This window comes from Parasteatoda tepidariorum, chromosome 6, assembly GCF_982258835.1.
Source record: "Parasteatoda tepidariorum strain Cologne lab strain chromosome 6, Ptep-v5.0, whole genome shotgun sequence".
Lineage (NCBI taxonomy): Eukaryota > Metazoa > Arthropoda > Arachnida > Araneae > Theridiidae > Parasteatoda > Parasteatoda tepidariorum.
This window is the reverse complement of record NC_141760.1, coordinates 106507094-106523422: the sequence shown is the minus strand read 5'-3', so window position 1 is coordinate 106523422 and position 16329 is coordinate 106507094. Positions and strand designations below refer to the sequence as shown.

Below are 16329 nucleotides of genomic sequence, written 5' to 3'. Positions count from 1 at the left end.
ATCTAGCGGAAGAGGATTTGGAAAGTTTTGAAAAAATTAAAGAAATCACGCTGAAAGAATTTAGAATAACTCCCCTTCAGCATAAAAACAATTTTGATAACTGCTACAGAAGGATTAACGAGTCTTATACTCAATTCGGCGTTAAAATTAAGGAGTCCTTAGAGATCTATATGGAGTCGAGGGGGGTCACGACATTAGAACAATTGAAGGAATTGGTAGTGGCAGATAGGATAAAGGATAGTTTACCTCAGGAGCTGAAATCCCACATATATTTGAAGGAATCAGATGGATGGTTGGGGGTGTCAGATTTAGGGCAAGAGTTAGATAATGTAGTGGCGGCAAGACCCCAAAACCTTGACGTAGGATTCCGAAATAGGGGAGGGAAAATGAGTGAAAAGCGGGCTCCGGAATACAGAGGTCACGAGACAAGTAGAAGGATTTTCCAAGCCGAAACAATAAGTAGAAATAAAAACAATTTAACGGAACAGTTTAGGAAGGGAGTCCCAGAAATACCAGCAAGAAATAGTGGGAACGTAGGAGGATGGACCCCAAAATGTTTTAATTGTAACGAAGAAGGGCATTTAAGGAGGGCTTGTCCGAAAATATATCGGATGAGTATCTGTCGAGAAAATATGGATAGATTGGAAAGGAGAGGATTAAACTCAATGGCATTGGGAGTGGCTGGATTAAATTTGGAGGATGCAAGGACGACGGTAGATCTACCAAGGGCAGATTTCACAATTGACAATGTTTGTTTTTCAGGTGTTATAGATAGTGGGGCGGAAATCAGTGTAGTGAAGCAGTCCTTCATTCCTGAGAAATATTTAAAATCAGGGGGGACGCTCTTTCTAAGACCAGCTGTGGGACCAGCCGTGAGAGCAAAGCTTGTAACTGTGCCTATAAGGAGATGGGGGAGAGAAGAAGAGATAAAGTCATATGTCGAAATCCCTGTAGCAGTGGTAGAGGATTTGAATGAAACGGCTGCTCTGATTACCCCAAAAGTATTTCGGTTACTAAATGAGCAGTGTTTGAGGGACAGCGGAGGCGAGAGTCAAGAGAAGGGGGGGAAGAAGCGCGGAGTACCCCAGTGAACCCGGGGGCGGTCAGCGAAGGAATAGAAATGGGGGAAAGAATTGTAAACCCTAGTGAAAAAATTCAAGTAGTGGTCAAAAGTGAAAACGAGACGACGGTGATAAGGGATAGGGAGTTTAAATTAAAGGAGCAGGTTTTTGAAAGTGTAAGGGATGAACGGTGGGGAAAAGAGTGGGAGAAAAAGCTGATCGGTTCTGAGGGAAAGGAACAAGAAGGGAACAAGGGGATTGAGGCTAAGGACACTGACCTTGCTTGCGAGAATTCGGACGGGAGAGGAGTGCGAATCACCCCGGGGGGTCTCGAGGTGTTGGAGATAGAGTCAAACGGGGGAGGGGACGAAGATACACCATGTATTTTAATGACTCCCGATCGTGGGGAGAAAGTAGGGGGTCAAGATAAGAAATCACCCTTTTCTCAAGTCCAAAGACTTAAAGAGGAGCAGGTGCAGGGCTCGGAATTTGAAGGAATGTTAGAGGAAGTGAGGGAGGATTTTAAAGGCAAAGAAGTTTGTGGTCAGCGAGGGGTTGGAGTGAAGGTTATAAGTCCAATTAACGCGTTGAAGAGGATGGATTTGTCCTGTGAGAAAAGAAAAGGAGATAGCGACGGTGCGATGGAATCTAAACTTCTGTGGTTTGAGGGGAGAGAAAAATTGTTTAAGTATCCTAAGAAGGAGTTGTACACAGCTGCGAATTCAAACATTCCCGATATCAGAATTAAATCCCGTAAGGTGCAGGTGAAAATAAGGATTTGTTTTCAGAAAGGGGGGTCGGAAAGAAAAAGTAGAGCAAAAGGGTTAGCTAGTCACTTAAGAGGAAGTGGTATAGAAAGATATATGTTTCAGGGGATTAGGTCAATGAACTTGAAAGAGTGGACATTTGGGCAATTTGGACGGTTAATTTTGTATGCTAATTATTATTATTTGTTAGGCAGGAACTTTGGACATGACTTTAAGGATTTTATTTTGAAGGAATTTTATAAATGGATTTTGGCATGGATATTTTATTTTTGGCCTGATAAAAGTGATTTTAATGTTTTGATTGTAAAAATATTAGGTTCTTTAATGCTATGTTTTGATTTTGTATTTATTAGTTTGTCAAGTGTCCTAAGTGTAATTTTATGTTTATTAAGGTATAATGCGGCCAATCTCTTTTGCGCACGGGAATGTGTGCGTGTTATTGTTTTTTGGTGCAGGGATGGGCTTGCATTGTTTTTAGGTTTCACTTGTACGACCAGGAAAGAAGATTGAACTAGATGAAACCGGGGGGGGGGGGGGGAGGTGACAGGATCCTGATTCCTCTCCCACGCATTGGATTGACCCCTTGACCTGAGGGTCAGAGGGTGAAGGACACTGGAGGTGTCGTCCCCTACCTTGGGGGTGGAGCAAATGACTGTTTCTGAGGAGAGAGAGGATTTTTTAGATCAGATTCGTTTTGAACGCCGAAGAGTAGAGTTGTAATTGAACAATGATAGATTTAGTATGAACAAAAAGAAAGGGAGCAGTTGCACTCCAAAAACATTATACTCAACAGCTCATGTAGCTATTTGTAACTTTTCTGTAAATAATTCTATAATCAAGAATTTAATAATAAATAAGCTATAATCGAAATAATCCTTGGTCATCCTTATTGAGGAGGTCTTTAAAAACGAACCAAGAGACAAAATGTCTCACAGATGACATCAGTTTTATTTGAAGACTATGTAAGAAAATTGGATCGTAAATTCTCCGCTAAAAAAAGAAAAGTGATACTCTTTATGGATAAATGTACAGCGCATAGTGATCTACTTAATTTGAAAGCAGTAAACTTGCAGTTTCTCCCGAAAAACACAACAGCAAAGTTGCAGCCAATGGACCAGGGTATCATAAAGTGCTTCAAACAGTCTTATCGTAAATGGCTTGTCAGAAAAATGATCTTAAATATCGTAAGCATTTAGAAAGTTTGTAATTAATAAGCATTAATTAAATAATCCGACAATATTTTGAAAGTCCAAAACCGAAACTAACGGTAAGTAGAACTTCCGATATGTCGAAGTTTTTCGTCAGTCCTATCAGATTCGAGTTATCGCGAATTCACAGTATTTAAAAAAATTTTTAAAAAAACATTGTTTGAGAAATTTCTTATGATAAGATACATGATAATGTATAATACAATAAAAACATAGTAGCCACACACAAAGTTAAAAAAAAAATTACTAAAATTATAACTTTTGATTAAAGTGAGGGAATGGTGTCATAGTATAGTATAAACATGTTTAAAATAATAATTTTAATGAATTTTAGCACAAGTCAGTCCTTAACTGCTTAAAAAATAATAAAGTGTCTCCCAATTTACTGAAATTTGTTTAACAGTCTATGTAACATTTGTTCAACAAGTGCAAGGTCACAACCCAAATGTCATCCATTTGAAAATTTCTGAATCACTGAGTGATAAATAATAATAGAAAATAAAAAAACTTAGAAAAAGACCAAAAAATTAACTTAATTCAAATGAACAACACAAGCGTTAATTTCAAAATATAAAAGTTGAACAAGAAATGTATAGGTATCACAGTGATAAATAATATTTTTGTGCTTGTAGGCTTGTTTTTGTTGAGTTGCGAGTGAGGAAACTAGATCTCATGTTAAAAAAAAAAAAAATCTAATTTTTTTTTATTTTTATTTCAAATAATACTTTGAATGTATGTGATAATGTAATAAAGACACTTTTAAACTATATATTGAACAAATAACTTACTCATTTCTCTATTAAAAAAGATATTGAAATATTTTTCACTTATATTATTTTAGCCTGTTTGCAGAGAATAGCCCAAATGAGATGGGCCAAAATTGAAAAAAGCTGTAATTCTACATGACTTGTATAAGAGTAACAAATGAAACAAATTCTTAATTAGACTTCACAATTTTATATGATAACATTTAAGAATAAACTATTGTCAATGTCTTACTTGTTTTATCAATTAAATTTTTTGTTCCTTAAACTAAAAGTTAAAATGATTTTAATGTATTTCCATGACATAAAAAAATTACATATAATATTCAAAAATATTTTATTACAACTGCAAAAGAAAGCTATACGTAAATGAAAACACAACACAATTTTACTGTAATGTTATTTTTTTTTTTTAACTCTTTTGCACAAATTTAAGTTTTGGAGGCTTTAAAATACACCTAAACTTAGTATTTTTTTCCTAACAGTATATAATATTCAAAACAACCATCATTGTACCATCAAAGTGAATGGGCAGTCAAAAACTTGCTATGTGATGGAAAATGGTGACTAGTCACGTAAAATCTGTCTGGTCACAAAGTCCTCCATGTTCCCAGAAAAAATTATACCCTGGTGATACTGAATAGGGGATTGATCGTTCTCTGGTTCAGGTCAAATTTACAATCTGTGGATGAATGAAAGGGTCTGCTTTAGGAATGGGTGTGGCGGAAGTCGAATTCTTGGACAGTGGATGCCACTGGAAAACAAAAACAATTGCACCCCTCTGCCTTAACTTCCGATGACAACAATAACCAAAGTGAATAGCAGATAGTGTGTGTTTTTCCAAGTATGAATTGTCTTAGGCGGTAACTTATTTCCCGATGGTAGATAAATCAAATAAACTATATATTTTAGACACTTAAATTGGTCTTCAGTTTTTAACATAAATAAGTAAAATTTTCCCAGGTAAAATCTTAATGAATATGAAATAAAACATTTTTATTACCTTTCATATTTTCAAACAGAATAGACAAAACATCAGAGAGTGCATTTTCAGGAATGATTCCATTTTTTTCCTGATCAACTTTATTTTTGTTGTTTACCTGGTTAAATAAAATGCAAGACAATTTTAATCAGTTAAAAGTTATTATTATTTTTTTTTAAAAAAAAAGATAAATACATACATAAAAAAATAGTTTTACCAAAAGTAAAAAAATTAAAGAGTTAGTCAACCTGTATGTTTGTAAAGTACCATTTTTTACAAATTATTAGAATTTTATTACTAGTATATTACAAATATAATCACAAATAAACAATTACAATAAAATATCATGTATTACCTTAGATTGAGCTTTGGGTAGATAATCTGAGAGATCTACATTTGCATCAGTGGATATTAAATCTTTTATGTTAGTAATGACATTCGTAGAATTTTTATTCATAGCTTGCTTGGCATCTAGACCCACAACCTATAGTGACATAAAAAGATAAATTATTTGGTGTTACTAAAATTAGATATAACAATTAATTTTAAAATTAAATAATTGAACTAATATCTAATTTAGATAGAAATATAAGATGAAGTTGGATAGATTTTTGTGTTCTGATTATCTTTAAAGCTAAACCATATAAAATTCTACTAATTACTTACTTTTTCAGATTCATTAATAAAAGCTATCACGGATGGCGTTACTCGATAACCTGCTGCATTAGCCAATACCTCTGTTTTTGAATCCTATAAAATAAAATGTAACAGGAATTTTAGAAACATTTTCTGTTTGTCAAATGTAAAATACAGGTATAAAGACATACAATTTAAAAAAATAAAAAATATAATCTAGGTATCATCAACGATGGAGGAAAAGTTAATTTACAATCTCATTATTCTTTTTAAATTAGTGAAAAAAATGTTATGGTAACGTTTAACATAATGCACGAGCTAAGTTAATTTTAAATTATTTAGTGATTAATTCTTTATTTTATGATAATAACGTTGTTGGGAGTTACCACTACACATTATTTAAACTTAGTTTTAAAAATCCAAATTATTTAATACAACTTTATAGCATACTGCAAATTTCAAACCACAAATCTCATTCTATTTTGACTTATCCAATGAGCAGATTCTACCAGAAATCCACGTGGTCTGCCAATCGCCAACTACAGCTACAGATTTCAACATAGTTTTTAAACTTTCAATATTTTAACATGCTATTATGATGTACTACGAATTCTGAGTCATGTATTTGAGTAATCACTACTCAACCTCACTTGATTAACGACAATTCTACAGTGAATCTACATCTGTTATAAATTGTCCTATCGGTAGTTAATGTTACAAATTTTAACATGATTTTTAAAATCTCTATGCTTTAATACCATATTATATCATTCGGCTAACTTCGAATAGCACATTTGAAGAATACTATATGCACTCGATAATTGACGATTCACTCTTAAACCATTGAGGTTTTAGTGATGGCGTTTTCATGGTATTTAAAATCGTGACTTTTTTTAAAGCTACATGGTTTTGAAATGGAAATTTCGAATTACGCATTTGAAGAAACACTTTTTGATACACTTGGTTTGCGATCAATTTTTAACAGTTATTGCTATGGATTTCCATACAGTATTTAAAATTTGATTTCTTCTTTGATACAATACTATTACAATCAGCAAATTTCAAATTGTGCTTTGATGGGCTCTAACCATCACGATGCCATCTATGTTTCTTTATTTACTCTATGAAATGAAAAGCCCAAAGTTTCATTAAAGAAATATTTATTAAGCATTATAAATTAGACAGCAACACACTAGACCAGAACAGAACATGAACTAAAGGCCTGTTTAGACAATCCAAGTTCTTGGACAAAGATTGATTGACATTGATGGAAACTTGTTTTGCTTCAAGCTTGGAATGTAATGTGTAAACGATCATCCAAGTACTTGGACGATAGTAGAGCATGTTCTACCTTCCATCCAAGTTTTTTTATCCCTTAACCAATCAGTGTCTTGGGTTTTGTGACGTCAACAAGCAGGCATCAGATTATGGCATTTTGTTGGCTGTTTTCATATATTTTAGTCCAAATAAATTGATCTGTTACAGTTTTTTTATGTTATTATGATTTTATTTGAATTTACTTAGTAATATTAAACTTATATAAGTATTATTTTATAATTCTGAATATGAACAATGCGCATACGCTAACATTTCTTTCGACCAATCAGTGACATTCAAGAACTTGGATAGTGTCGACGAATCATCCAATATCTTGGATAGAGAGCTCCGTTCAATTTCTCAGATTTAAGAACTTGGACCGTGCAAACAGGCCTTAAGACTTTCTCCAAGCAATCCAAAACATCAATCACATCACAGTTATTTCGATACAATTAAAACACATATGTTACACCGTAATCGCAAAAATTGGCTTTCATGATATCCAAATTTTTTGATCATATAATAATGGAAATTTGATAAAAATCGTACTAAAGAGAAGGATTATCATCGTTGAAAATAAAAGAAACATTAATTTATACACAAGTACAAAGGAAAACTTAATACTTAAATAAGAAAACTAAATAAAACGACAATATCAATATACAAGACGACCAAAAAGAATGAAAATGGTCAAATATCTCTAAAAATTTGCATTGAGTTAAAAATCAAAAACATACACCTGTCAAATATTCATCTGACAAACAGAATTAATTTGTAACAGTGTTTATCATAACCACTGTTATCAGAGAGGAACTTCCACCCTGTGCCTGTCACTACCATGTATGAAGATTTTACTACAGACAACTAACAGTCTTTCCCGTTTTCATATTGGTCTATCGATGAGGTTAATCACCTTTTACAAAAGAATGATTGTTTTGAATAGATTTATGCATCTGTATCTGCATTGAAAAAGCTGCCAAATCATAGCGAAACTTAAATAGTGGCATGTAAGAGACTTATAAAAATAAAAAAACACCACAGAAGGTAACTGAGAACATTAATATATCCCTACCTGCATGTGCAAACTATTATTGCCGAAATCCTAAAAGGTTTTTTCCTTGGCAAAAATTAATAAAAAAAAAGCTTGCTTGAGACAACAAAATTTGTCTTTCTTTTTTTAATAGGTACGAATGTGGAAATCTTCCTAAAAAGGTACTTAAGAGAAGTAAGTCTATTAATTAAAGAATATGAGAAAAAGTGTATTGCACAAAAGAAAGTTTATGTGCAGTGCATAAGGATGTTTAAATATTTTCTTTGAAAATTTTAAAAAAGCTTAAATCTAGAAGTTTTCTTTTTTATCAACAAAGTAATATTTTCCTGTGTTTAATGTTTCTATTTCTATAAATTTTATGTTAAAAGATTTTTAATTAATAAGAATTTCATTTGTTTCTTTTTCCTCTATAAAAAAAGAAAGAATCAAGTGGATATTTCAGTATCGTGATCTGTCGTGCCAACTACAATTGCCAAATAGATTTTAAACTTGCAATTTAAAAATAAAAAAAACATTTAGATGTTTGCTTGGGGGTGGCTACAAGTTATACCTTTCGAGTTGGTTCCCTTCTGTGATGTTTTTTTTTTTTAAATTTTTCGCAGGCAACTGCCCAGAAGTTTCTAAAACTTGGCGATAATTCTGCCACAGATCACAATCTCCCCATAATCTTAATAATTTGTTCAGTGAAAAAAAAATCTATTACATTACACTTCAGAGAAACTTCTTGAAATAGAAACTACCAATTATCTATCATATGATGAGTATAACATTGTTTGTGATCTCGTATAGAATTATAAAACGACAACACATCATATACAAGTTTGCATATATATATATATATATATTTTTTTTTTGTATTTTACCAAAAAAAAAAAGAATATTCCTAAGTATTTTTTAGAATTCAAGCTCAAGAGAACATTTTAAATCTCCAAGAATGTTCTTGCCTCACATCTCTCGGTGTCCTCTCATTCCTTCAGTTTTAATTTTAAAAGATCAAAAGACAATTTAGTGCAACACAAATGAAGTGAAACATAGAACATGAGATATTTTGAAGGTTAAAATAAATAAAAAAAAAGAATAACATTTAACATAGCATAAATGAAAAACCCTTTTCCACTAAATCAAATTTTGGATTTCAATAAAGTTACAAAATTTTAAAACAAATTAAGTTATTTAATTTTAAAATATTTAGTAGAAATAATAGCATTTACCTCTTTTTTTATGCACTATTTAATGCTACAGATACTTTAATATTTAGATATGTCTTAAAAACAACAAAACATTTAACATAGTAAATAAACACATTTATTAAATGTTAAATATAGTAACAAAAAAAGGACCAATGATAAGGCAATATAACAGATAATTAAAACTCAAGAAACATTAAAACAAGAGAAAATTTAGAATAGAATTTGAACAATAAAAAAGTGTCCTTACTTTATGCATAGCTAAGCACATGTTGGAATTACCAAAGTATAGTCCAAAATAACACGTCATTTCATTAGAATTTTGTTTGCTCGGAATGCACTAAAATGAAAATTATCTAGGCAAAAATATTAGTTAATTTCAAATAATAAATCACGTACTCATGTGGAGCGCCATGAATTTACGAATGTTATGAATCTGACAAGACGAAACTAGATCATACCGATAACCGCAACAACAAACTGCAATATCATTGGTAGCCGAGAGATAAAAAATTAGTGGAAGCTTCCTGAAACTGGAAAAAATTTAGAAGACTTCCGGTGTATTACTCTGCTTAAGGTATGGTGCCGAGTCGATGCGTGATCAGGGCTTTATATTCTAGGACGTCTGCTTAAATTTAAGCGTAATTTTACCACGCGTAAGATTTCCCTGTAATTTACACATTTTAACTGGCCGTGAGCATAAAACAAATTTAAAAAAATTATATCAAAACATAAATTAAGTGTAAGGTTTGCCATATTTTATGTGTTAATCCATATTTGGCTATAGTTGAGCGAAATATCACAGTTTGTAATTTTTTGGGTTGCATCATAGTATGCTTGTGGAGTTTTCAGAATACAATTTTTGTTTGTTTCGCTGAAATTTAAATCGAAAGAACACGTTATTTTGTAAACACTGCAAATATAATAATATTTTCATGCTTAGGCATAAAAATAAATTGAAAGTAGCAACCCCGAAGCCTTATGATGAATTTTAACCCTAGCACCATTTGTGCTTAGCTTTACATGATCAACCATCCATTTCACATTTTAACCTTGTGGCAGCTCAGTAAAGCTGGGAAAGGAGATTGACATTTTGAATAATATCTTTCAATAAACATTTTTAAAGGTACATTTTGTGATATAAAATTTATTTTAATAATATTTCATATTTTTGACGTGGAAACAAGAACAGAATGCATAACTCTAATGTAAATGGATTGCTGATCCAACTGTACACGCGTGTACCCGTTGTTAAAGAAGAACGGGGTTTACCGGGAATACAGGGTACCTGCAATTTGAACACTATCGCTCTTTTGTTGGCATTATAATTTTCGGCGTGGAGTTGCATTATCTTTTATCAACACTCAATTTTCGAGTTAATTTTTCACGTTTATGTTAACGTATATCATTTATCGTCACATAAAATATGTGGCTTAGTAATCAATCCCAGAGCTGGATTATACCTTTCGTAGGCCCTAGGCATAGCCGTTTTTGGGTCCTCCCCTCTTTTCAAAATATATGCTAAAATTTTCCTGCATATTTTTTTTAACATTTTTATTAATATGGATTTTAGTTTACAAATTTGTTTATCGAACTTTATCTGCAATACCGAATGACATTTTGCGTAGTTGGGAATTCGACAGCATAATACAAGATTTCGTTGAATCCAAAAAAGTAATATATTTGATCATAAGATTCTGCAAAATAATTTATTACCGAAAAAATATTATATTTTTATTTGTATCTTCATAATTTTGTGCAAAATACACTTGTTGTTTTTAAAGCTAAATTATTTTTGTCAACAGATTTTTTTCTCCCAAGTTTTTCGTAGGCCCTTGAATTTCGTAGGCCCTAGGCACGTGCCTAGGCCTAGTGTGCCTATAGGTTAATCCGACCCTGATCAATCCCCATCCTCTTCTAAAAAGGAGAAAGAAAATCTTTTCTCAGAAAAACTACAATAACAGAATAAATTTAATTAAAAAAATTTAATTCAAAGTGAAACAACTAAAATATTAATTGCTACAATTTAATATTCTAAATTTTCAAGCCTATAAAATTTATTGCATAAAGATAAAGTTTAAATATTTCATAAATGTTTGTTTTATAAATAAAATTTTATTAAAATTATTTTATGTTTAACATCTTAGGTTCGGTGTAATTATTTAATGTAATTTTATTTAATAACATTACATTCAAGAGATGCCCTGAATTTATTAAGAAGAATGCCGAAGTTTAGATAAAAGAAAAAGTAACCTGTTGTGTTTGGCAAAAGGTACATTTTTTTAAAGTGGTTATTGAAAGGTTTTTGTCTACCATGATACAATAAAACTGTTTACATCTGAAGTCAAAAGTAGGTGGTCCAAAATTCATAGGCGCCCAAACTGAAGTCAAGGAAAAATAGAAAAATAACTTTTTTTTAGCACCAGTTGGAAACAGAAGGAAATATCCTCTTGGTTTAAGCATACATTTTCTACCCACTTTGAAATAACAGATGAACCTACGAATTCTAGTGCTTTGTTCGAGTTTATTAAGAAGAGAGTGAAATGATAACACATAGCTAATCACAGAAGAATTGGTCGGAAAACCACGTGGTAGGATCCATTTTTTCCTCATTCATTTCTACATTGTTTTGGTTGTCATCAGCATAAAATTAATAAAAGTCGTAAGGTATTGTTTCTCTATAAATATCCTTGTATCCCTAATTGGGTATAATATGAAAAAAGCACAATTACTTCCACTTACTAGGAATAACATTTACCTTTTAGTTTAATTAATGAACTGAGTTTTAAATATGTTTACTAAATTCATAAACTTTGGTAAAACAACAATATAAATTATTTCCAAAGGAACTAGACTAATACAATTTCAACCTGGCGAGTAGCGACTTATAAACAAGACACTTCGTTTGATGCTTTTACTTGTTGCTAGAAATCAGGTTCGCAGAAAATGCTGTTTACTAGTTAAATTTAGTAGGAATAACACGATCTGTGACGTAGGCTATAGTATACCCAATTTAAAGTTTCTTTTCTGTACAGCTATTATTACGTTTTTAATTCAAAAGTTAAAAACAAAGAAAATTGTTTTTTATTTTATTTTATTATTATAATGTAATTCTGTGCTACATTTTAAGATTAAGCTATTTAGAAAGGTGGTCTAACCTTATTTATCGTTTTACAATTATAATTTTTGCGTAGATAACTTTAATATATCATTATAAATTACAATTAAAGAGATCTGTGAAATGATTTGGAGGTTAATGATCAGCTTCATGCACAATAAGATGCAAACAAAAATAGTATTTACGGCCAGTTTGGAGAGCGAAAATATTAAATTACGGTTGTGAACTCATCAAATTTGTTTGACACCAATAGATCTAATTATTTATAATACTAATTGATAATACTAATAGATAATAATATTTTGACGTGGGTAGAGGAGACACAAGCTTAAGCAAACAGAATTCCTTTTAGTACATATATGTTAAATGCATAATTTTAACTTTAGTAGAAAAACTGTTTTCTGCCAAGAAATGACAATTATTGCAAAGTCATCATCGGAGTTGGTGAGCGGCAGAGAACAGGAGGATTAGCCCCCTAGTATATACATATATATATATATATATGCAATACAAAAATTAAATTCTTTTGTATTAATAAAAGCATTAAAACTTCATTCGTTTTCATATATCTTTGGTAAAGGATAAGTGTAGAAATTCTATTTTGGGACTTCAAGGCTAAAAACATGCCAATGAATAATAATTAGATTTATATTTCAAAAGAGAAGTTATTTTAAGATCTTTCACTTCCATATAAGGAAAGATTAAAAGGTTAGCTATGAGTAATAAATAATTTTGATGAGGCGTAAGAATACAGAAAAAGGCAATAGTGACTGGCCTCTTCACAACTTTTAATCATCCTATAAAATGCAGGAGCAATGTTTTTGCGTGTGCTTTTTGTTGTTTATCATGCTTAAATAAAATCCGTCAGCTTAGACGGGATAGGGGTCTCCCCCCATCTCCAGCTTGGAGGGGGCTAAGATGTTTTATAAACACCGAAGAGCCATTGCATTATGACCACCCTGCTAATAACATGTAGGACCATCTTTAGCCCTCAAAACTGCTAGCACCCGCCGTGGCATTGACTCCACAAGGTGCTGATAGGTAGTCTGACGTATCTGGTATCAAGCGCTCACCAACTGGTCCTGCAATTCACTCACATTGCGAGGGGGTAGAGTGGCAGCACGAATTTGGTTTTACAAGTAGGACAGCAAATGCTCTATTGGATTAAGGTCAGGGGAATTTGGGGGCCAAGACATGACTTGAAAGTCACTGGAATGTTCCTCCAACCAATCCATGACGATTCGACCCTTATGACACGGTGCATTATCCTGTTGGTAAACACCAACCCCCGCAGGAAAAACAATGGGAGAACTTGGTCTGCAACTATGTTCAAGTAGCTTACAGACGTCAGGGATTGTTCTATGAGGATTATGGGTCCTAATGTGCCCCATGAAAACATTGTTCCTGGGCGAGAAACCATGAAAACCTGAGCGAGCCCATTGTTATAGATGGAGGGTGGTCATAATGTAATGGCTCTTCGGTGTATATATATATATATATATATATATATATATATATATATATATATATATATATATATATATATATATATATATATATATATATATATATATATATATATATATATATATATATATATATATATATATATATATATATATATATATATATATATATATATATATATATATTAAAAATATAGAGAAAACAAAGAAAAATATGTAAAGAAATTTTTAAGGAGAAGAAAAAAATTATTAAAAAATGTTTTAAAGAAATATTCACAAATTTGAAAACTTTTAAAATTCGAAAAAAAATTTGAAATAAAATGAGAAAAAGATATAATCTTGTCATCAATTTCCATGATTTTATGCAAAAAAATAGTGCTTTCTAATATTGTATTAACATAGCCAAATCAAAACATATAAATATAATAGTGTGAGGGGCACCATTAAAAAAAAAAAAAATTAACGAAAATAAGAAATAGAATTTATCAGAATATAGAAGAAATAGAATAAAACGAAAATAGAATTTATCAAGCAAAAAATGTAAAATAAAACAATCAAGCTAAAATAGAAAATAAAAAAATCAAGAAAATACAGAATGAAACTGAAAATGCAATATGTAAAGCGAATAGCTAATTCAACTTACTGTTAGCTAATTATACTTACAGACAATTTTTCAAAAATGGTTTCGTTTTCGTAGCAAGTTTGGGCACCCAGTCGACTTTTTGCGACCAGTGCGTTGCTTCTGCCCTATATAGATTAGCGGCATTACTTTATAAATACAAATAACATCAAACACATTACAATATTTAATAACTAGTCACATCAGATTTTTTTAACCATCTAACATCTATAACCTCACGGACAGCTGAAGAGCTGCCTGTCGCACTGCCTACCCCTAGTGACTAGGAGCAGGTCCAGTGGTGAGGAGCGTGTGGTGATCAACCACGTCGGCTGCCATTGTCAGCCAGTCCGTGGTTCATTGAGGGGTGTGCATGTTTTTGTTTGTCTTGTGTATTTTGTGTTTGGTTGTTGGGGATATATTTGAATTGTGTAGAGTAGGTTTTACTTAGATTGTGCAGCCTGTTATCAGTATCAGTTGGAAGAAATTTGAGACAGTCAATTGGTATGTTTATATACAGTTAAGTTAAATACTGTTAATTGTATTTCAAGAATACTAACAGATTACTGATTACTATTAATATTAGCAAATTAACTTAAATATAGCAGGTTGAGACTATTGATGACAATAGTTAATTGGGTATAATATTAAAAAAGCACAACTACTTCCACTTACTAGGAATAACATTTACCTTTTAGTTTAATTAATAAACTGAGTTTTAAATATGTTTACTAAATTCATAAACTTCGGTAAAACAACAATATAAATTATTTCCAAAGGAACTAGACTAATACAATTCCAACCTGGCGAGTAGCGACTTATAAACAAGACACTTCGTTTGATGCTTTTACTTGTTGCTAGAAATCAGGTTCGCAGAAAATGCTGTTTACTAGTTAAATTTGGTAGGAATAACACGATCTGTGTCTACGACGTAGGCTATAGTATACCCAATTGCATATGATAATGTTGAACCCTAGGTGATTTTGGTCTAAAAGAAAATCCTCTTATCTAAGAAACGTGGTCTCCGGAAAAGCAAAACAGCGTTTTGCTTTCGTCCTCCCACAGTACCGACGACCGGATAAATAGAATTGGTCCTATCATCTCCGGGGTGGCATTGTAACTGGTACGATGTTTCATCCTACTCTTACTTGGAGATTTGGTGATCACGACACGTTTTGTGTGCCAGCTTGTTGTTGTGACACTAAAAATTATTTAAAAAAAAAAGAAAAGTTAGGTTGTTCTGAAGAGAGTGTTGAAGCGTTGATAGCACTTTGGAGGGGTGTCCTATGTGCCCTGGGGCAACTTACTGTCCTCCGTTGTGCTACCATTTGTCCAACGCACCCTCTTCACTCCCTATCTGAAAACTGGCCCACCTTCTCCAGGAAGGTTCAACTGATGTTGAGCCTTCCTACTCATACTCGGAAATTTGGAGGTGTTCACTAAATAAATTAAAAATTTTATTAGTCCCTATCAAATCGATTTCTATCACCTGGGCCACGGTCAAAGAGTTTTAAGGTTAATTGAAGCATTTATGAAATTTGTTTCATTAGAGGGGTATTATTGTGAAAGTTAACTTAGTTATGAATTATTGACTGTCTCAGCACCCTTTGGTATACATATATAGACTAGCGGCATTACTTCACAAATACAAATAACATCAAACACATTACAATATCAAATAGCTAGTCACATCGCATTTTTTAAGAATTTTTTTTTATATAACATCTAACATCTATGACCTCACGGACAGTTGAAGAGCTGCCTGGCGCACTGCCTACCCCTAATGACTAGGAGCAGGTCCAGTGGTGAAGCGTGTGTGGTGATCAACCACGTTGGCTGCCATTGTGAGCCAGTCCGTAGTTGATTGAGGGGTGTGCATGTTTTTGTTAGTGTTGTGTATATTGTGTTTGGTTGTTGGGGATAAGGAAACAATTATGATTGTTAAAAAGCTGTCAAAATTAGATTGGTTGTTGTAGTTAGGATTTAGAGCTTGATTGCTAAGTTAATGCTGTCTGACTAATTTTTAGACTTATTCTTATAGCGATGCTATGTTGTTCATTGTTTTGATAATGTCGATCATGTGACCAATGTTGTTTTTTAATTGTTTGTTATGTTGGAGTGAGTCACCAAAGGTTTCGTAGTGCTCTACACTG

General features: G+C 32.2%; 1 protein-coding gene across 1 annotated transcript in view; it reads right to left on the bottom strand.

Annotated features, from left to right (window-relative positions):
- The window catches only part of LOC107449964 (heat shock 70 kDa protein 14), a 32870-nt gene extending 23400 nt beyond the window's left edge, over nucleotides 1–9470 (bottom strand). Inside the window, exons 1-4 of the mRNA XM_043041974.3 lie at nucleotides 9224–9470; nucleotides 5449–5532; nucleotides 5138–5266; nucleotides 4804–4900 (exon numbers count right to left, since the gene is read on the bottom strand). Coding sequence (XP_042897908.2) covers nucleotides 4804–4900; nucleotides 5138–5266; nucleotides 5449–5532; nucleotides 9224–9283 — 370 coding nt within the window. The 5' untranslated portion in view covers nucleotides 9284–9470. The remainder of the gene's footprint in view (nucleotides 1–4803; nucleotides 4901–5137; nucleotides 5267–5448; nucleotides 5533–9223) is intronic.
- Between the last annotated feature and the right edge of the window lie 6859 nt (nucleotides 9471–16329).